Here is a 22,509-nt window from a genome sequence, read left to right as displayed (position 1 = left end):
CTGATGTATACAAAGAACAAAATGAGCTCCTACCATACCCTTCCCCCATATCCTTTCCCTTGAGATTCAAAGCTTAATATGAGTTCCATTTTCCAGAGATAAAAGGACTGCATTAACAATGATGTGCCCTAGCTTTCTTCTTTTTACAATAAATTACCATATTTATATTTTGAAGCTGTCATATGCTAGAGGATATTAAATATCCTCTTGTCATAATTAACTCTTTAAACCAAATTAAATGGCTTGGTTCAAAACAGACTGTGAGAGTTACAAGAATATAATTCTATCACTAGTTATCTTATAATTATTTTAATAATCAGAGCTATTTAATTTATTCCACAATTGCATTAAACAGAGAAATGCACAGTGGCTAAAAAGCTCAAATTTTTCCTCATTTTACCCATAATATATAAACAAGATTTGAACTTGGGATGTTCAGCAATAAATTTATAGTAACTTCATCAATACTCGAGGCCAAATCTTAATACCGCAAGCTGTAACAAATTGCTAATTTTTAAAATTCCATCCATAATTATATCAAATATAAGCCATTGGACTAAAACATAAGCATTTCATTTTACTAAGGCTTAGTAATATTTTTGTTATAAACACAATTGTTTCTGCAGTAGACTAATATAATGGCATGGAGAGTGACTCTCCTTTATGATACGATACAAACTCAAGAAGGTCTATAGTAAAATACTATGTTCACAGGCTGCTTGGATTAGTTTGAATCACATTCTCTCCGATGTGATTCAAAGTAGGAACTACACTAGTATTTAATCTATACACTATTCCCCAGGGATATCTCCCAGGTAACAAGCTCCTCATAACGTAAAAGCTAACTTAGAAAAATTGCAATTAAGTAAAACATACATTAAATTAGAACAAATGACACAAGCAAAAGGTTCTCGTTGTAATGAATAATTTGAAATGAATAAATAGTTAAATGCCAAAGAACCAAATGATAAAACAAAGGTAATACCAATTTCCCTTCAGTAAATTAACAAGTGAAAAAAAAGTATTTTGACTCCAGTGACCTTACAAGCACAAGTTTGTAAACCACATGTTCCTTTTCTCCTAGGTGCTTTGACTATATTTATTTTTGGTAGATGGCCTGAGAACGATTTTCTGTAGGAAGTAGGGAAGACAAAATCAAAGGGTTAAGAAGAATTACTAATACCTCATAGACAGCTGGGCAGAGGAACTGAACAGCCAGCCACAGCTTCTCCTTCCCTCATCTGGCCCACTTGGAAATACAGCATAATCAAGAACTTGATACACTAACCATTCAAACGACTGAAACCCAAGGAAGCATTTGTCTTAAAAAATGTTTGCATGATGAGAATATGTTCAATAGGATAAACAAAGCAGGTACCATGGGCCATTTGCTAAAAAATAAAAGTAGCCATTGTTATACCCCTCCGACCAGCTAGCTATATGCCAAATAGCTCAGTTACTAAGTGTACTATGTAATAATACTGGTTATATTAGTGCTGTTAACTCTAATTAATTTCATTTAAAATAATTCTTTTAATAAACTGTAAATAAAAGAGTTAAGCATTTCATTCCAAAATAGAACAGAGGGGGAAAAAAGAAACTGGCTCTGTTCAGCAGAGAAATAAGACTCTTTCCCCCCCTATAGTTTATTAGCTATATTCTTGCTGACTTAATCCTTTCGTACACAAGAACATTTTTTTCAGCAGTCTGAATATTTTACCACTGTAATTTCTTTCTTAAAAATAATAACACTTGGGGCTTCCCTGGTGGCACAGTGGTTGGGAGTCCGTCTGCCGATGCAGGGGACGCAGGTTCGTGCCCTGGTCCGGGAAGATCCCACATGCCGCGGAGCGGCTGGGCCCGTGAGCCATGGCTGCTGAGCCTGCGCGTCCGGAGCCTGTGCTCCGCAACGGGAGGGGCCACAATAGTGAGAGGCCCGCGTACCGCAAAAAAAAATAAATAAATAATAGCACCTGTTCAAGTAAGCATTAGAATCAGATTATTCTTTTCTTTAAATAAATCTGAGCAGAAGGAAAAAAAAAACACTTTAGTCAGCAGAGTTAAGAGGACTTGTTCATACATTTTCAAGTAGAATCATGTAGTTGATTTCACTTACTTCATCGTGCTACTTACTAAGCTAGCATTTCTCAACTTCAAATGCCCAGACCTGAGTTGGTTAAGATGCATCTCATATTTAATCCTACAAAACCTCATAAAGCAATACTATTTTTGCATTTTAGGCCAGTAGCTTGTAATTGTAAAGTCTATAAGGGCAGAACCCACATTTACTTTGTTCGCTCCTGCAACTGAATATAGAATATGAATAAATCTTCACAACAAATCTATGAGCTAATCACTATTACTGTGGACATTTTACAGATGAGGAAGCTTAAAAAGATTAAGTAACAACAGCAAGGAAGTAGTGGAGCTAGGATTTGGTTCTGTGCAGTCCTGGCCAAAAACCCATGTTCTTAACCACTATACATATTGTCAACATTATTTTAAGACATTTGTTACCAAAAAATTCTATACATAAAAATTTTGTGATTTCTTGCTCTCCAGGTGCTCAATAATTTATAATTAATTACACAAATAAACTGAAGATATATGCATTTTAAAAGGGAAAAATTAACAGGGATTGGAATCAAACAGGAAATGATTCACAAACAAAAGTGAAATTTACACAGTTCAGCAAACAACAGAACTGTAGGATCGGCAAAATGGGAATATGAACTTTTAAATCTACCTTACTGAAAACAACAAAAATAACAGCAATATATAATTACTATATATATTAATATATATTTTACATATATTAGATCATTTAAACCTCACAAAAGTCTTACAAGGCCAATTCCTATTTTACCAATGAGGAATCTGAGGCACAGAAACAAGGGCTGTGCTCAAGGTCACACAGGTAACAAGATTTAAACCCAGGCAGCCTGACTCTAGAATCTGGGCTCTAGACTATGCTATACAAATAATAAGTTTATACAGCTCCCTATAAGTCACTGACATCGTACTCAAGAGTTTGCACTCTCCAGAACACAGACAACCTTTGTAATCCTAGCTTTTCACAAAGACCACAATTTTTTTTTTTTTCGGTACGCAGGCCTCTCACCTCTGTGGCCTCTCCCATTGCGGAGCACAGGCTCCGGACGCGCAGGCCCAGCGGCCATGGCTCACGGGCCAAGCCGCTCCGCGGCATGTGGGATCCTCCCGGACCGGGGCACGAACCCGCATCCCCTGCATCGGCAGGCGGACTCTCAACCACTGCGCCAACAGGAAAGCCCAAAGACCAAAATTTTTGGTTGGAGATTAGTTAATATAAACCCACAATAATTTTAAAACAATGTATAGCTTTCAGTTGAAAATCTGAATTGTATGTCTGTAAAGCTCAACACAATGTAAACTGCTAAGATATATACAAGTTATTTTAGGCCATGATAAATCATCATTAATATACCTTGAATTTTCAGAAATGGTACTATAAGGAGGGAAAAGAGCAAAGTTTAGATTTTAAATGCCATCAACAGGACAGTTAATAGATTTTTCTATTTGCATTAAATTTTAATCTAACAAGAATCTATACTATAACCACTTTATTACAACAGCTAAGGGAGATTCAAAACCATACTTTGAAAGCCTAAGACATCATAAAAAAAACTCATTGCAGACATTTTCAAAGATTGGTATTTACATTATACCTTTCAAGACATTCCACTCTATACTAAGCTTTGTAGAAATATTAGGAACACAATCAAGAAAAGAAATTAATTTGTCTCACGGTTTTCTTTTTCGTTTCTCTTAACATCTTTATTGGAGTATAACTGCTTTACAATGGTGTGTTAGTTTCTGCTTTATAACAAAGTGAATCCATTATACATATACATATATCCCCATATCTCCTCCCTCTTGTGTCTCCCTCCCTATCCCACCCCTCCAGGCGGTCACAAAGCACCGAGTTGATCTCCCTGTGCTATGTGGCTGCTTCCCACTAGCTATCTATCTTACATTTGGTAGTGTATATATGTCCATGCCACTCTCTCACTTTGTCCCAGCTTACCCTTCCGCCTCCCCATGTCCTCAAGTACGTTCTCTAGTAGGTCTGCGTCTTTATTGCATCTTGCCCCAGGTTCTTCATGACCTTTTTTTTTTTAGATTCCATATATATGTGTTAGCATACAGTATTAGTTTTTCTCTTTCTGACTTACTTCACTCTGTATGACAGACTCTAGGTCCATCCACCTCACTAGAAATAACTCAATTTTGTTGCTTTTTATGGCTGAGTAATATTCCACTGTACATATGGGCCACATCTTCTTTATCCATTCATCTGTTGATGGACACTGAGGTTGCTTCCATGTCCTGGCTATTGTAAATAGAGCTGCAGTGAACATTGTGGTACATGACTCTTTTTGAATTATGGTTCTCTCAGGGTATATGCCCAGTAGTGGGATTGCTGGGTCATATGATAGTTCTATTTTTAGTTTTTTTAGGAACCTCCATACTATTCTCCATAGTGGCTGTATCAATTTACATTCCCACCAACAGTGCAAGAGGGTTCCCTTTTCTCCATATCCTCTCCAGCATTTATTCTTTGTAGATTTTTTGATGATGGCCATTCTGACTGGTGTGAGATGATATCTCATTGTAGTTTTGATTTGCATTTCTCTAATGATTAATGATGTTGAGCATTCTTTCATGTGTTTGTTGGTAATCTGTATCTTCGTTGGAGAAACGTCTATTTAGGTCTTCTGCCCATTTTTGGATTGGGTTGCTTGTTTTTTTGATATTGAGCTGCATGAGCTGCTTGTAAATTTTGGAGATTAATCCTTTGTCAGTTGCTTCATTTGCAAATATTTTCTCCCATTCTGAGCGTTGTCTTTCCGTCTTGTTTATGGTTTTCTTTGCTGTGCAAAAGATTTTAAGTTTCACTAGGTCCCATTTGTTGATTTTTGTTATTTCCATTTCACTAGGAGGTGGGTCAAAAAGGATCTTGCTGTGATTTATGTCATAGAGTGTTCTGCCTATGTTTTCCTCTAAGAGTTTAATAGTGTCTGGCCTTACATTTAGGTGTTTAATCCACTTTGAGTTTATTTTTGTGTATGGTGTTAGGGAGTGTTCTAATTTCATTCTTTTACATGTAGCTGTCTGTTTCCCAGCACCACTTATTGAACAGGCTGTCTTTTCTCCACTGTATATTCTTGCCTCCTTTATCAAAGATAAGGTGACCATATGTGTGTGGGTTTATCTCTGGGCTTCCTACCCTGTTCCATTGATCTATATTTCTGTTTTTGTGCCAGTACCATACTGTCTTGATTACTGTAGCTTTGTAGTATAGTCTGAAGTCAGGGAGCCTGACTCCTCCAGCTCCAGTTTTCTTTCTCAAGATTGCTTTGGTTATTCGGGGTCTTTTGTGTTTCCATACAAATTGTGAAATTTTTTGTTCTTGTTCTGTGAAAAATGCCATTGGTAGTTTGATAGAGATTGCGATGAATCTGTAGATTGCTTTGGGTAGTAGAGTCAGTTTCACAATGTTGATTCTTCCAGTCCAAGAACATAGTATATCTCTCCATCTGTTTGTATCCTCTTTAATTTCTTTCATCAGTGTCTTATAATTTTCTGCATACAGGTCTTTTGTCTCCTTAGGTAGGTTTATTCCTAGATATTTTATTCTTTTTGTTGCAATGGTAAATGGGAGTGTTTTCTTAACTTCACTTTCAGATTTTTCATCATGAGTGTATAGGAATGCAAGAGATTTCTGTGCATTAATTTTGTATCCTGCTACTTTACCAAATTCATTGATTAGCTCTAGTAGTTTTCTGGTAGCATCTTTAGGATTCTCTATGTATAGTATCACGTCTCATGGTATTTTAGTATCTTAGCCCCACTTCACTAATCACATGCTACAATTCTTATGATTCAGAGACATAGCTACTCTCCTTTCAAACTATTACAGGCATACTTCTCATAATTCTAACATACTGCATCTAACATAAGTATTAGATATAAACTCATTTATTTCATGAAAACTGCTATAATACATAACATCCTCTCCATAAAAAAAAGCATATTACTCCAGCTAACTGAATAATATGTATTTTATGTCATAATTATCATTTTATATTTCATATTAAATACCCCATTTTTGAAAACTGACACCCATGTTACATAAATAAATCAGGTACCTACAGCAATGTAACTTGCATATTGCTATCCAAAAAAATCACCTTAAATGCTGACATTGTGGTGTGTTTTAAAGAGGACTAGAATCAAAAATAATTCATTTTTTTAATAAAAAGACATTCAAATACATAAAATTTTAAAATATATATATATATTTTAAAACATACTAAGAATAAAAGCAAATGACAAACCACTAAACTGAATTACACTTTGCTATATTTAATTGCAATGGACAAATGGAAGGAAAAAATTAATAATATCATTTCTAACACAGAAAAATGGACATGCTACATTTAGCCTCATGTAGCTTTTAAGTGTTGCTAAGAATTACAATCTGTAAAAAGCAAAACAAAATCACATTTCAAAACTCAATGAAACAATCAACAGAAACACACAAGGGTTAATACTCCTTAACTAAATATTATAAATAAAACATTTAGGCAAAATAAAAGATTTAGTAATGAGGCAATTTAACAAATTTTAGTTCACCTTTGAAGCCTTATTTCCAAAGAACCATATTCACCTGTGACTTTTAAGAATAAAAAAAAGAAGAAGATGATGCAGGTGGCAGCATCTGAATTAATCCCTCAGCTGCCACTGTTTAGAAGAGTGGTGGTCTTCTCTAAGCCACTTCCAGAAAAACATATAAGCCTACACTCAGCTTGCATGACTTTTGATGTGGAGGTTCCAAAGTGAACCAGCAACCCAGAATATCTGCATACCCAACACTTTGTCAGGAAGAATAATCTTGAGCTTACTACTTAGCAATATTTATCCAAAGATATTTTATATATATGGGGGGGAGGGGGAATGTGTTTTGGGGAAGTTTCAAGAAAATACTGATTAATAATATTTAATTATTCATATTATTAGTAGTTAATAGTGTTATAATAATATAATATTGGTTAATAATTAATAAAAATTAACTGATATTAATGTTAATACCAATGCATAGCTAAGATTAAATTAGAGAAATAATATTTTTGGTTAAGTATTGATAAGCAGGAAACTAAAGATCATTCTTCCTGACAAAGTAACTGGCATACAGATATTCTAGATTGCCAATATTATTTCTCTTATCTAATCTTTTATATTATTCTATAGAATATACATATTCTATCCAATCCTACAGTCAAAAGTTATCTACCTATCCTTGGATTAAACCAGGCCAATAGACAGTGAAATACCTAAACAACACTATTTGGGGCCCCAGATAATTGTTCTGGCTAAACTGTACTTTGCTATTAAGTCACAAACTCTTAATTAAGGATGTAAAATACTAACTACTCTATTTTTTGAAAACTGATACCCATATGACTTAATAAAATTCTTTTTTTAGTTAGGATTCACCACACTACACAGTACCTTTATTTGAAAATATACAGTCTCTTAAGAGACTTAATCTTCTGGAATCTGGATTCATATAACTCATCGTATATCCTTCATTCCATTAGCTACAAAAAAATAAACCTGTGGTTTATCTTTGGCAAGTAAAAAGAATTTTATGGCATGCATTGGTACACTTTTAACCTCTCTGCCAGCATTATCTTATTTACTTTCTCTTTATGATTTTCTTGATTAAACATTTCTTGTTTTGTTGTTATGTATTTACTTATATGAGATGCCATAAAAAATTGTGAAACAAGGTAAAATTAAACAAGGCTTTGGAAAAACAATGAAAATATTCATGCTAAAGCATTTTTTACTCTAAAATAGCAATCAATGAAGTCAAAAATGAAGATTAACCAATAAATGAAAAAAATTCACACAATGAACATAATGAAAAATTGTAATGTAATTCCATAATTAAAACCCTACCCTAATAAAGTATAGATAAGTGTTTGCTATCCAAATACAAACATGAAGTAGTTTCCTTCAAAGGAAAAAAGGCTTGTTTCAAAACATTCAATTATAATATTAATGATCATATCTTATATTTGTAATTCACTGAACAGGATTACTTTCAAGTAAAATGTATTTTCACTTTTACAATTAAACAAAGTTCATTTTTTTATATTAGAAATAACTTTAAGACTAAAATTAGTGAAGTTTAAAGGATGCTACCAACATGTTAGCTGTGATAGGTCAAAGAAGTAATCTGGGAAAATGAGATAGATTTATGGGTACATACATAAAGTATACGTAAAAGTACTTTACTTTCTTTTTGTAAAGTATATGTAAGATACCCAGAAAACAGTGAAGCCTTATGCAAACGGTATTATTTCATGTAAAAATCATGGGGAAACAAAGGGGCATACTTACCCTTCTCCTCCCATTCTTGTTATCTTTAAGCGAAAATCCACAGAATTCAAACTGGGAGGCTTCCATTTCAAAATATCATCACATCGACCAGGTTTATATTTCTAAAGTGAATTAAAATGATGATAATAGTTAATATGAAGCTAAAAAATTAAACATTTGATTTATTAAATATAATATCAATTACTTTTCATTAAGCAAAATCACTACTTTTTTTCTGAATATAATTTTTGTTATTTTTAACTGATGAGTAAAGTTAGATATCAACCATCTTACTGATGGCCTCTTTTTCTGCCAAAGCATGTAGACACTTGTTTGTGAAAGTCTCGAAAAATAATGAAACCTGTTATTCCCTCCAATCCTACTATAACTTAAAGGAAGTTTGATCACTTTTAAAAAATTTTGTTCCTTCTTCAATAGCTTTACTGTGGGATAATTCACAATTAATAAAACTAGCTAATGAATTTTGTCAAATGGATACAATCATGTAACAATCGCCAGAATCATGATATACAGCATTTCAATCACCCCCAAAAAGTTTCCCCTTGACAGCTGCAGTCAGCTCCCTGTTACCAACTCTCCGGCAAGAGTGACCTTCTTTCTATCACTATAGTTGTGCCTTTTCTAGAATTCATAAGAAATTCTTACACAAGGTTTTGCTATATGCTGGTGCATATATTAGCTTGTTCCTTTTTATTAAACTGAGCAGGATTCCATTCTATGCATATACCACAAATTGTTTATGCATTTACAAGTTGATGGATATCTGGGCTGTTCCCATTTTTAGGCTACCAGGAATGATGCTGGTCTGAACATTTGCGTGGACATCCGTTTTCATAACTTTTGGGTAAATACCCAGCAGAATGGCTGGGTCACATAGTTAATGTATGTTTAACTTTACAAGCAGCTGTCAAATCGTTTTCCAAAGTGGCAGTGACATCTTCCATTCCCACCAGTAATACATGAGAGATCAAACTGCTCCACATCCATCCTAGGACTAGGTATTGTTGGTCTTTTTAATTCTAAAGTATGTCTCATAATTTTAATTTGCATTTCTCTAAATGACAGATGTTGAAGATCTTCTAATTTGCTTATTTGCTGCTATCTGTGTATTTTCTTTGGTGAAGTGTCTGTTCAAAATTTTTCCCTTGTTTTTACTGGGTTATCTCCTTATAATTGAACTGGAAGAGCTGTTTACATATTCTGGATAAATAGCCTTGTTTGGATACATGTACTGCAAATATTTTCTACCAGTTTTTGTCTTGCTTTTTCATTTTCTTAACAATTTCTTTTGAATATATTTTAATGAAGTCAAAATCAACTATTTTTTACAGCTTTATTGAAGTATGATTGAGAAATAAAAAATTTAAGGTATACGACATGATGTTTTGATATATGTATACACTGTGAAATAATTACCACAATCAAGCTAATTAACATATCCATCATCACACAGTTACTTCTTTGTGTATGTTGTAAGAACATTTAAGATCTATTCCCTTAGGAAATTTCAAGTATACTTTATTATTAACCACAATCACCATGCTATACATTAGGTTTCCAGAACTTATTCATCTTATAACTGAAAGTTTCTACCCTTTGATCAATATCTCCCCTCTTCCCCTACCCCCCAGCCGCTGGTAATCACCATTCCACACTCTAAGTTTGACTTTTTTTTTTAAGATTCCATATATATATATAAGAGCTTATTTCACTTAGCATAATGTACTCCAGGTTCATCCGTGTTGTCACAATTGGCAGAATTTCCTTCTTTCTTAAGGCTGAATAATATTCCATTGTATATGTATACCATTATTTTCTTTAACCATTCATCCACTGATGGACACTTAGGTTGTTTCCACATTTTGGCTACTGTGAATATCGCTGCAGTAAAGATGTGAATGCATGTGTCTCTTCAAGATGATTTTATTTCTTTCGGATACATATCCAAAAGTGGAACTGCTGAATGACATGTAAGTTCCATTACTAATTTTTTGAGAAACCTCCATATTATTTTTCATAAGAGCTATATCAATTTACAGTCCTACCAACAGTGCACAAGGGTTCTCTTTTCTCCACATCCTCACCAGCAAGTTATCTTTTCACTTTTTGATGATGGCCACCCTAACTGGTGTTAGGTGATATCTCAGTGTGGTTTTGATTTCCATTTTCCTGATGATTAGTGATGTTGAGCATCATTTCAAAATCACCAATTTTAAACTTTTACAATTTGTGCTTTTTGTGCCCTCTTTAAGGAATCTTTGCCTATCCTAAGGTCACTGCAATTTTCTACTACATTTTCTTAGAGAAATTTTATAGTTTTAACTCTTATTTTTAGGTATATGATCCATTTGAGGTTAATTTATTTATAAGATGTGAAGTAAGGGACTGTTTGTTGTTTGGCAGTTGGATATCAATTTCATCCAGCACCGTTTGTTAAAAGATTATCCTTCTCTCACTGAATTGCCTTGACATCTTTGTCAAAAATCAGTTGTTTATAGATATAGATATATTTCTATTCTTACTAATCTGTTGCATTGATAAACATGCCTCTCTTTCTGCTCATAGCATATTGTCTTGATAACTCTAGCTCTATATTAAGTTTTGAAAGCAGTTATGTAAGTCCTCAAACTTTGTTTTTCTTTTTCCAAATTTTCTTAGCTAATGTAGCATTTATATTTCCACATATATTTTATTTTATTTTTGGCTGCATTGGGTCTTCCTTGCTACGTGCAGGCTTTCTCTAGTTGCGGCGAGCCGGGACCACTCTTTATTGTGGTGCACGGGCGTCTCATTGCAGTGGCTTATCTTGTTGCAGGGCATGGGCTTCGGTAGTTGTGGTGCGCAGGCTCTAGAGCACAGGATCAGTAGTTGTGAATGGGCTTAGTTGCTCTGCAGCAGGTGGAGTCTTCCCAGACCAGGGCTCGAACCCGTGTCCCCTGCACTGGCAGGCAGATTCTTAACCACTGCACCACCAGGGAAGCCCTCCACATATACTTTAAAATTACCTGGTCAATTTCTATGAAAAATAAGTTTACTGGGATGTTAAGTGAGACTGCAGTAAATTAATAGATCAATTAAGGGAAAAATAACATCTTAACAATACTGAATCTTTTGATTCATGAACACTTCAAATCTCTCTATTTACTTAGTACTTAGGTCTTCCTAAATTTCTCTCAGCAATGTTTTGTAGTTTTCGGTATGCAGGTCTTGCACAACTTTTGTTAAATTTCTTCCTAATAATGTAATACTTTGGTGCTATTATCAATACAAAAAATCGGTTGTTTCTATACAACAGCAATGAATAATCCAGAAAGGAAATTAAGAAATCAATTCCATTTACAATAGCATCTAAAAGAACAAAATACCTAGGAATAAATTTAACAAAGGAAATGAATGGTCTATATACTGAAAACTACAAAACATTACTGAAAAAGTTTAAAAAGACCTAAAAATGGAAAGACATCCCATATTCATGGATAGGAAAAGTGATATTGTGATTTATAATAAATATACATTTGGTCTTCATCCCCACTTCTGGCACAGAGCTCCTAAAACCCTTGGAATTTCCAAAGTGAAGAGAGTGATAAGGGTCTTTTATTATGCTAATGAGGTGATTTTGAGGTAGCACCTAGGGATGGGGGCTAGTTACCAGGAGCCAACCAAGTGATCAGAGGGTTGGAACTTTCAGTCCCACCCCTCTGACCTCTGGGGAGGGGAGGGGGGCTAGAAGTTGGATCAATTGCCAGTGGCCAATGGTTTCATCAATCATGCCTGTGTAATCAAGGCTCCATAAAAACCAAAAAAGAAAAACGGGGTTCAGAAAGTTTCTGGGTTGGTGAACACATGGATATTCAGGAAGAGGGGGTGCCTCGAAAGGGCACAGAAGTTCCATGCCCCTCCCCCATGCCTTGCCTTATGTATCTATTTCCTCTGGATATTCCTGAATTACATCCTTTTATAATAAACCAGTAATCTAGTAAGTAATATATTTTTCTGAGTACTGTGAGCCACCCTCACAAACTAATTGAACCTGACAAGGGGGTCATGGGAACTTCTGATTTATAGTCAGGTGGTAAGAAGTACCGGTAACAACCTGGAATTTAACTGGTGTCTGGAGGCCAAGGAGAGGGTCCTTGGAACCTCCAATCTACAGCTAGTCAACTAGAAGCACAGGTAATAACATGAACTTGCAACTGGCATCTGAAGTTAAGGGGTGGGAGAGGGTGGGGAAACTGGAAGCAGTACAGTTTTGAAGAGCCCTCAACCTGTTGAATCTGACGCTATCACTGGGTAGACAGTGTCAGAATTGAGTTGAATTGTAGGACACCCAGCTGGTGTCAGAGAAGTGCTTGGTGGTGTGGAAAACCCCCTCCACACTGGGACTGGTCTCAGAACACCCATTAAGAAGAATTAATATCGCTAAACTGTCAATACTACTCAAAGCAATCTATAGATTCAATGCAATCTCTATCAAAATTCCAACAACTTTTTCTTTTTAACAGAAATAGGAAAGCCAATCCTCAAATTCATATGCAGTTACAAGAGACCCTGAAGAGCCAAAACAATCTTGAAGAAAGAACAACACAAAGTTATAAGTCTCACACTTTCCAACTTCAAAACTTACTATAAATCTACAGTAATCAAAACGGAGGTGTTGACATAAGGACAGACATTTAAACCAATGGAAAAAAACTGAGAGTACAGAAATAAACTCATATATTGATAGCCAATAGCCAATTGATTTTTTTTTTTTACAAGGATGCCAAGTCCATTCAATGGTGAGAGAACACTCTCTTCAACAAATGATGCTGGAACAGCTGATTTCCACAAGTAAAAGAATGACGTTTGGAACCCTATCTCCCATCATATACAAACACTAACTAAAAATGGACCAATGTCCTAAATATAACAGCTAAAACCATAAAACTCTTACAAGAAAACACAGGGGTAAATTTTCATGATCTTGCATTTGGTGGTGAATTGTTAGATATGACATCAAAAGCACAAGCAATAGGGCTTCCCTGGTGGCGCAGTGGTTGAGAGTCCGCCTGCTGATGCAGGGGACATGGGTTCGTGCCCTGGTCCGGGAAGATCCCACATGCCGTGGAGCGGCTGGCCCCGTGAGCCATGGCCGCTGAGCCTGCATGTCCAGAGCCTGTGCTCCACAACAGGAGAGGCCACAACAGTGAGAGGCCCACGTACTGCCAAAAAAAAAAAAAAAAGCACAAGCAATAAAAAAAAAATAGATAAACTGGACTTTATCAAAACTAAAAAACTTGTGCATCACAAGATATCAAAAAAGTGAAAAGATAACCTACAGAATGGGAAAAATGTGCAAATCATATACCTGATAAGGGTTTAATATCCAAAATACATAAAGAACTCCTACAACTCAACAACAAAGACAACCCAATTTTTAAAATTGTCAAAGAACTTGAATACACATTTCTTCCATAGAAGAGATACAAATGGTGAATAAGCACATAAAAAGATGCTCAGTATCATTAGCCATTAGGGAAATGTGAATCAAAACCATAATGAGATACTACTTCATATGGGTGGCTGTAATTTTTTTTTTTTTTTAGAGGAAAATAACAAGTGTTGGAGAGGATGTGAAGAAATTAGTAACCATGTATGTTGCTGTAAGGAATATAAAATGATCCAGCCACTATGGATAATAATTTGACAGTTCCTCAAAAACTGAATTTGAAACACAGAATTACCATATGACTCTGCACATGGTAGAGCGAAGAAAATTGGAAACAGGGACCCAGATATTGACATGTCTACAATCTAGGTTTCCATCACCATATAAATGGGTAAACAAAATGCAGTATATACATACAATGGAATATCATTCTGCCACAAGAAAGAATGAAGTTCTGACACATGCTACAAAATAAATGATCCTCAAAAACACTATGCTAAGTGAAATAAGCCAGACACAAAAGGACAAAAATGGTATGATTCCACCTGTATAAAATATCCGCAATAGGCAAATTCATAGTGACAGAAAGCAGATTAGCGGTACCAAGGGCAGGGGGTGGAGGCGGGGGGCATTGAGGGGGTGGGCGGAAGGAGCGTTATTGCTTAATGGTTACAAAACTTCTCTTTGCACTGATGTAAAAGTTGTGGAAATGGTTGTACAACACTGTCCATCTAATCAAAGAGACTACAGCATAGGAAAAAAGTGTTTTAAATTATTCTAGAACATAGTAAAAAGAGAAAATCTTTTACTTTGGTGGCTATGGACTTCTTATAGAGGAATTAAGATTGAAAACTTTGAGTAATGGGTAATATTCACTAATGCAGACTTATACCATGATGTAAATATGAACAAAACACTTGGGTAGAAAAATATAGAATCTCCTGAAGGAGAGGAAAGTATGTCAATTCAGCGAGGGCATTATGGGGGACGGGGCCATATTATGAGAAAGGTACTCAGGAAGGAAAAACTGCTAAGTGTTCTCATTACTAATATTTTTTAGATATACGAGTCAAACTGCATTCTAACAGATCTTTATAAATTTGAGGAAAAAATGCAAAAACCCTAGTCATCGGATCTCTTATTTCAAACAGAAGTCCATATAACAAATTTCATATAACAAGTTTCGTTAAGCAAGACAAACCATTGGAGTTGATAGGAAAGACATTTTATCTGTAGCAAATTTAAGAACATAATGCACACTATCTTCCCCCAAGGTTTGTGCTTAAACATGAATAAATATAAAATCAAATATATAATATTTCAGTGGAAGTTTTTGTCCATTTATTTGCCCTGAGAGATTCATTTAGGTAATACATGTCCTTCAGGATGATCACAAATAAACCTCTTTAGACTTGCTGAATATAAATGTTTTTATAAATGTTAAAACTGCTAAATTTTCCAGTCGTGACCCCATTAATAAAAATAATAATAAAATTTAGTCTTTTTTCTAATAAAGTCTATCTGACAGAAACATCACAGACCTTTTAGTAAGAGTGGTTCCCTATGGTAGTGAAGGGTAAAAAGAAGTGAGGGGAGAAAGGAGTGTCAGCATCCCACACCAACCACACTCACAACAGCTGCCAAGGGAATGTCACATGTACAAACAAAACATCATTTACTTCTGTTCTCTATTCATTTATATGACTACGAGTATGAGACACTTCGAAAACCAACACCAATCTAAGTTATTAAATCTAGGAAATGTTAATGATTGTACAGCTTTAAAATATTTCATAATGGGTACCTAATAACAAATTCTAAATGTAATTTTAATATAATATTATTTGTAAAATAGCTACTAACTATCCTTCACATTCTTCTCTCTGGAAATCATCTAATGGAGAATAGCATATACTGACTCTTCTGCTTTTACACAGCAATAGTTCAAGTACATAAGTCATTCCTTATCTGACTGTACACCAAACCATTTATATTAATCTGAAAACCTAGACTTGACATGACTGAGAATTTCAAAGCACCTTTATGAAAATCAATGAAATGCCTGACAAAAATTTTTAGGAAATTATATTTTAAAAATACTGTAGTTCTGAATTACCGAATATAAATGCAACGACATAGATCCCATGAGTAAAATATATTTAAATACCTGTTCGAATGTAAATTCTACTTCAGTAAAATCATGTCTAATCATGTGCCTACAAAACAATTAGTAAAATACTCAATAAATACTTGATAAAAAATTTTAAAAATATGGGCTTCCCTGGTGGCGCAGTGGTTGAGAGTCCGCCTGCCGATGCAGGGGACACGGGTTCGTGCTCCGGTCCGGGAAGATCCCACATGCCGCGGAGCGGCTGGGCCCGTGAGCCATGGCCGCTGGGCCTGCGCGTCTGGAGCCTGTGCTCCGCAACGGGAGAGGCCACAACAGTGAGAGGCCCGCGTACCGCAAAAAAAAATTTTTTAAATAAATAAATAAAAATAAAAAATAAAGTGAAAATTTTTTAAACTTATAAAATATTAGTCTCAGGTATTTTTAAATTTATATGTTTAAATAGAATATTTTAGATTATGAAATGACTTAAATTAGCACTATTCACAAAAGACTATGTATATCAATAACTATTTAAAAATCCTTTTTTCAAGTTCCCCAAAATAATAAGGTCAAAGATATTATATAATACAGGGAATTAAGCATTTTAAATATAAATATTTGTGAGTCCTCAAACTTGAAATACACTTGCTGAATATAAACAAGGGTACAAAAACATCCTTTCAAGCTACATTTTCCAATGTATAATTAGGGAGTAATGAATTTTAATTTCATTAAATTCACCAGCATGTATCTAGAGTAAAATAATTATCAAAGCTATATTTAATTGATACATATAATACTTAGTTCTATAGAAGCAAATCTGATTTTACCAGGTGAGTTGTCCAATAAAAAATTAGAGATAGATTATGTCTGAAAGCAATTACCAATATTACCTGAGATGTTCATTATTATCTTTAAAAAGAAAAAATGTAATGAATGCAGATGTCAGGCAACCAAGTAAGATGCTTAAGGAAGTGTTTACCAAATGAGAGCAGAACCTGGCTTAGAGGTACAGGATGGCCATGTGCCAAAGAAGTCCTCTAAAACTAAGAGAAAATGAAATGGAGGCAGAAGTGATACACCTGCTATACAAAACAGTGGTTCTCAATTAGAGATTTTACCCCCCAGGGGATATTTAGCAATGCCTACATTTTTGGTTGTCACACTGGGGAGGGAAGTGTGAGCTACTGCCATCTAGTGGGTAGAAGCCAGGGATGTTTCTAAACATCCTACAACGCACAGTACAGCTGTACACAGCAAAGAATTATCCAACCCAAAATGTCAATGGTACCAAAGTTGAGAAACTGATCTAAAGGAAGCTAGTAGTAATAACAACAAAGAGGACAAGATATCTGGTTCTTCTTTGCCTCTACTAACTACTAACTTCATGATTCAAAGCAAATTCAAAGTGTGGGCTTCATCTATTTCACTTGCAAAAATGCAATAGCATTTTGCTTGCCTAAAAACAGGATATCTAAACCAGAGATACCTAAAATGCTTTGTAGCCCATGCTACTCTATGATTTCCACTAGTAAAATGTGAGCAGTTATGTTATTGTAATATATATTCCAGGCCCTGCACTGAAACCTGAGACATACTGTCCTCTTCAGAAGGCTCACGTCCTGAAGCTAGGAAAGATCCCTGGCATTACCATATATTAGTTTTATTTTTGTTGTTTTTCTAGAATTTAGTTTTAAAGAAAGCAGAAAAAATCCTCTTTGGTAATTCTACTGGACAGAAAAGTAAAACAACTCTAGATTTATTGACTTGATTATATCCTTTTGCCCATGTTTCACTGAGAAGCAAATAACCAACACCTATTTTGCAAAACAAGACACATAAATATCCTGTATGGAGGAAAAGTCCCTAATCAACACTAACTACCTACTATGTGCCTAGTACCATACTAGTTGGGGAAGATACAAATTCTCCCAAGACAGTGGGCTCAACCACAGTGAGGCTTTTAATATAACCTCCAAGAGAGATTAGAGAAGTACTCAAATGAACACAAACAAAGTTGCTGAGGAAGAACAACAGAGAAACATGAAAATCAGGGGGCAGGGGTAAAGGAAGTTTTCTTGAACAAGAAAAATGCATGAATTGAATTTTGAAGAATAATTAGGCTACAAGAAAGTTCTACGCAATGAGAACACAAATATACCTGAGTTGAGGGGAAGTCTGCTCAAGTTTTCTGAGACTAAATTGGCCCAGTGCTCTATGCTATTCTTGTTGATGTAGAGGAGGTAAAGAGTCGATCTCCTATAAAAATAGCTCAAGGCAACCCCTTGGTATTTCATTTCTAAAAAGTCACAAACTTGGTAAAGATAGTAGGGAGAGGTATCATAGAAAGAAGCAGGGGAAGAAAACGGAGAATTCCATTTTCAAAAGCTTGCTGACATTTCTCATCTGCTTATGAAAGTTTTACTACTACTTATGTAAAGTGAAGTTGTGATTTGAGAGTAAAATTTAATATTAGAGAATTAATACAATTTCTTGGCTTAATAGGTTAGAAAACTTACTCAAAAATACATTTGTATTACTATTTCTATTATCTGATTCACTATTTCTATTATCTGATTCACATGTCTAATTTCTTCTTGCTGTTGTTTTAATATAAAATAACCTGTAGCTTACATTTCTAGTGAAATAATTTCGGAAAAAATACAGTTACACAAAGACCTCTGCAACTTCAGCTTTACTTTCCATGTCTGGGCAGTTCCATATAACTGCACATGAAATTAAACTTTAACCAGTAAGGAACTGGGGGTAAAGACAAGTTAAATGAAAATACCCAGTTAGTATCAAGACCAGTTAATAGACCTGAGTAAGAATACTAGAAAAATGAGGGGTACTGAAAGCATGCAGTAAACTCCCTCTTTTTACAGATTAACTGATAACCCAAATCATTAGACTTGTCCAAAAAATTCCCAAATCACAGTAATACAGAAATCTTTCCACTATTAACAAAAAATACAGATTTATATCATTTGTCTGAAAGCAAATGATGAAAGGTTGGGTTAGATGATCTCATATTATAAAACTGTTCCAAAAGGAACCAAGTCAGTTGTTTTCTAATTACTTTTAGCCTAGTTCTGTGTGGAGCGGTGAGTAGGAGGGACAAGCAACTGGCAATGCCATGTCTAGTGGGAAGAGGGAGCTCAGACAACCGAATAAACCTCAGCACCTAAACCACTTACCTCTTCTCTCCCACTCAGGCCCCACTGAAAGCCTACTGAACCGTCTGTCCTGTCTCATCTCCAGCACAGGCCCCATCTCCCAAAGTATCCTGGCCCTACTCCCTGGGCCCACCAAGGTGCCTCTGCCACTCCATCAGTCTGTACTCTTCTCACACTGCTGCAGGGTCGAGTTTCTTCATAGCCCTTTGAGGGCAGAAACCCTGCCTTTATCCAGTTTTATTATTTCTTACTCAGCAATGTGTATAACATACAGTAGACACCCAATTTATTAGATGAAGGCATGAGCTAATATATTCCAAAGCTCAGGATTAACTCTCCCTTAATATCCAAGACTACTGCCATCTGGTATAAAATTCCACTAACTCTGACAGCTAGCAGATTCTCACAGAGTTTCTCCTCTTCTCTGGTGGACACAAGTCTAAATAAAAGTGGTCTACTGATAGGGGAATCAAACTCTAGATACAAGTAACATCTGCAGCCTAGTTACTTTATACATCAAGTACGTTACCCTCCTTTTTTGCTAATCTATGCAGCGTAGTATCACTAAAATAATTTTCTCTGCTCCTAGTACTGGTACGAAGAAGAGCACTGTAAGAACACAGGGGAGAGTCACACTCACCAAATCAGCCGGGCTTCCCCAAGGAAGCCACACCTAATTTGATATTCAAAGGCTGAATGGGAGTAATACCGAAAGGAAGAAAACAGTTTGTTGCAGAAGAAACAGCTGGTGTAAAGATGTACTCATTACAAATACTTAAATTTGCAGCTTTTACAAAATGAACTGGTCTACCAGTAAAAAGCCCTACTGAAGTTATCAATGAACTTGACAACAAAAGGAAAATTTATTCTAAATTGACAAAGTGTATGTTTTAAAATATTTCCTCCTAGAAGTCTGAACTCCCCTAAGCATAAGGGATGGGAGCTATCAATAATAAGCCCTATCCTTCTGCTGATTCCAGTATGTCCCAAGATGCTCAAATTAGAGCACTAACAAAATATACATTAAAATACATGGCTGGACAAATCCTGAAAAGCAAAGTGCAAAATAATGTGCTACCTTCCTTGAAAAGTGGAGTGGGAATAAAAATGTATTAACAAATTTGTATTTACTTATAAATGCATAAAGAAACTATGAGAAGATAAGTTAAAAACAAACAACTGTAGATAATTGAGGGAGGCGAGAAGAAGGAGAGGGAGACTTTCTTCTCTGTATTTGTCTTACTACATGTTAAATGTCTGTATTATCTAGTTAAAATTCAAATTAAACATATACCACTGTAAAACACAATTTAAAAAAAATCTACCATTAATTTTTCAATATTAAATGTTATCAATAAAAAAGAACTATCCCTAATTCACTGTGTTTAACATGTATCATTTATATGAAAACTGATTTTGTACTTTATATATTTACCTTCTTGGAATTCACTGATTCCTTCATTTTGTGAAGTCCTTATTTACATTTATTTGTCCTTTTCTCTGCTAACAATATATCATCATTAGCAGTGTCTTTTTGTTGTACAGTAACAGTATATATCTATATCTAGCTGAGGCTGATTACAAATTATTCCTCTTCAGCTGTTTATTTTGTCAACAAAATTCAATGGAAAAGCAAATGTTTTATTTATTAAGAAAGCTAGAACAATAATATTCTTCTCTTTTCTTCTTCCTTACACAAAAGCAAGCTAAGAATTTTGCTGTGTTCCAAAAGTTGATTAAGGAAAAAAAATTAAAAATAAACAAGGTGTATTTTCTTCCTTGGCAGTTCACTATTACAATTCTTTGGAAATTATTACATATTTCTCAATTAAAAAAATAACATATTTGGGGGAAAGATAGAATGACACTTTTCCATTCTGCCAGGAAACAGAGCCCTTCTTCAATTGAAGACCTATCAAAATATGCAAGCAAATGTCATGGCAACAGAAGCTTTCACCATGGTAACATCATCTCTGCTACAGAGGAAAACCACTCTAATTCGTCATGTACTTCAAGACAAGACATTAGACTAATTCCAATTTTCATTTTACAATCTATCCATAACATTCAATATACCTGGCAGTAGTAAAGACTTAATAAAAACATTAATATTTCACAAGAAAGCAATATTAAAATCAAAGCTGACTCTATTTACATGCAAATTGATTAATGGGTGAAACATAAAACCAAGCTGACCCACCTTACAGAAAATCAAGGTAGTGATGAAAACATAAAACAATTCTATCACTATTGCTTGAGAGTAAATACTCTAAACTCAATACAGAAACAATTCTGTTTTACTAATCACAATATAGCTGGCAGATAAAACAAGAAAAAGTCTTATTTTAATAAAACAAAGAAAATATTTCAAGTTTTTATTACCACCTCTATTTTGCAATTTATTACATATAATTCTGTTTTTATTTCATAGTGAGGGAGTATTAATGGCACAAAAATTCTTATCTAGAAACGTGTCTCCAGATGACAAAAGTAAAATCAAATATGATTTTTAAAAGGTTAGAAATCAATCATTACTACAAATAAAAATTTACTATGCTACATAAATCATTAAAACCACTTGCAAAAGCTAGTAAACAAACAAGGATTATCAACTTTATAAATTAAACTTAAAGATCTAATAGCTGTCAAGTAAAAGATCTACTACCTATAGCATATTAAACTGTCAAACGGCCAACTTAAAATATTCATTTTTAGGTAACAAACCACAAAAGATTAGCAATTCAAAATATCAATGAAATCGTAAGACTGAAAACCTTATATATAAGGGTCTAATAAAACCTATCTGGTTTATGGTATAGACTAATAACCAGATGGAAAATTCAATCTGAAGACACTTCTTTTTAAAAATGATCACCTCAGTTTGTTCAAAGTTTGAGCTTTAAGCCTTAGAAAGACTAGAGGTTCATATTAAAATAAACAGCCAATTTCTTCTTCAAAGAAAATACCCATTTTTCTCAAAATATTTAAATATTTTGGCAAGTGTAACTTATACTTCAATTTTTTAAAACACTGTTTATGAATAAAGTAATATAGTTAAGTCACCTTTAAATAAAAATATCAGTTACTTTCACATCAACAGCAAAACACAAGGGGAAACAAAAAGGCAGCATGGGATAAAGAAGAGAGTAAGCTGGCTTCAAATCTAGGTTTGGTCTTTAACCTGAAAACAAGGGAAAATCACTAGAGATTAAGGAGGAAGACCACTCTGGATATGGTATGAAGAAAAGACTGGAGGGGGATAAAGTGGAGGCTGCAGGACCAGTTAGGGCACTGCTGCAGTGGTCCAGGCAAGAGGCAGTGAATGACAAGTCACTGGAGTGTGG

The 22,509-nt window shown here is 34.7% G+C and overlaps 1 protein-coding gene across 7 annotated transcripts in view; it reads right to left on the bottom strand.

Annotated features, from left to right (window-relative positions):
- Nucleotides 1–22,509, bottom strand: part of RNGTT (RNA guanylyltransferase and 5'-phosphatase) — a 250,509-nt gene that overhangs the window by 115,838 nt on the left and 112,162 nt on the right. For 6 of the 7 annotated variants that reach the window (XM_027090771.1, XM_027090750.1, XM_027090740.1 and 3 more), the window contains one exon: nucleotides 8,452–8,552. In XM_027090771.1, the coding sequence (XP_026946572.1) occupies nucleotides 8,452–8,552 (101 nt within the window). Of the gene's footprint in view, nucleotides 1–7,554; nucleotides 7,644–8,451; nucleotides 8,553–22,509 lie in introns of all 7 variants that reach the window. The other variant, XR_003429506.1, reaches the window with a different exon arrangement.

This window comes from Aethalodelphis obliquidens, unplaced genomic scaffold (assembly GCF_003676395.1).
Source record: "Aethalodelphis obliquidens isolate GAN/ISIS:26980383/991018 unplaced genomic scaffold, ASM367639v1 scaffold3, whole genome shotgun sequence".
NCBI lineage: Eukaryota > Metazoa > Chordata > Mammalia > Artiodactyla > Delphinidae > Aethalodelphis > Aethalodelphis obliquidens.
This window is presented reverse-complemented; position numbering and strand designations above follow the sequence as displayed.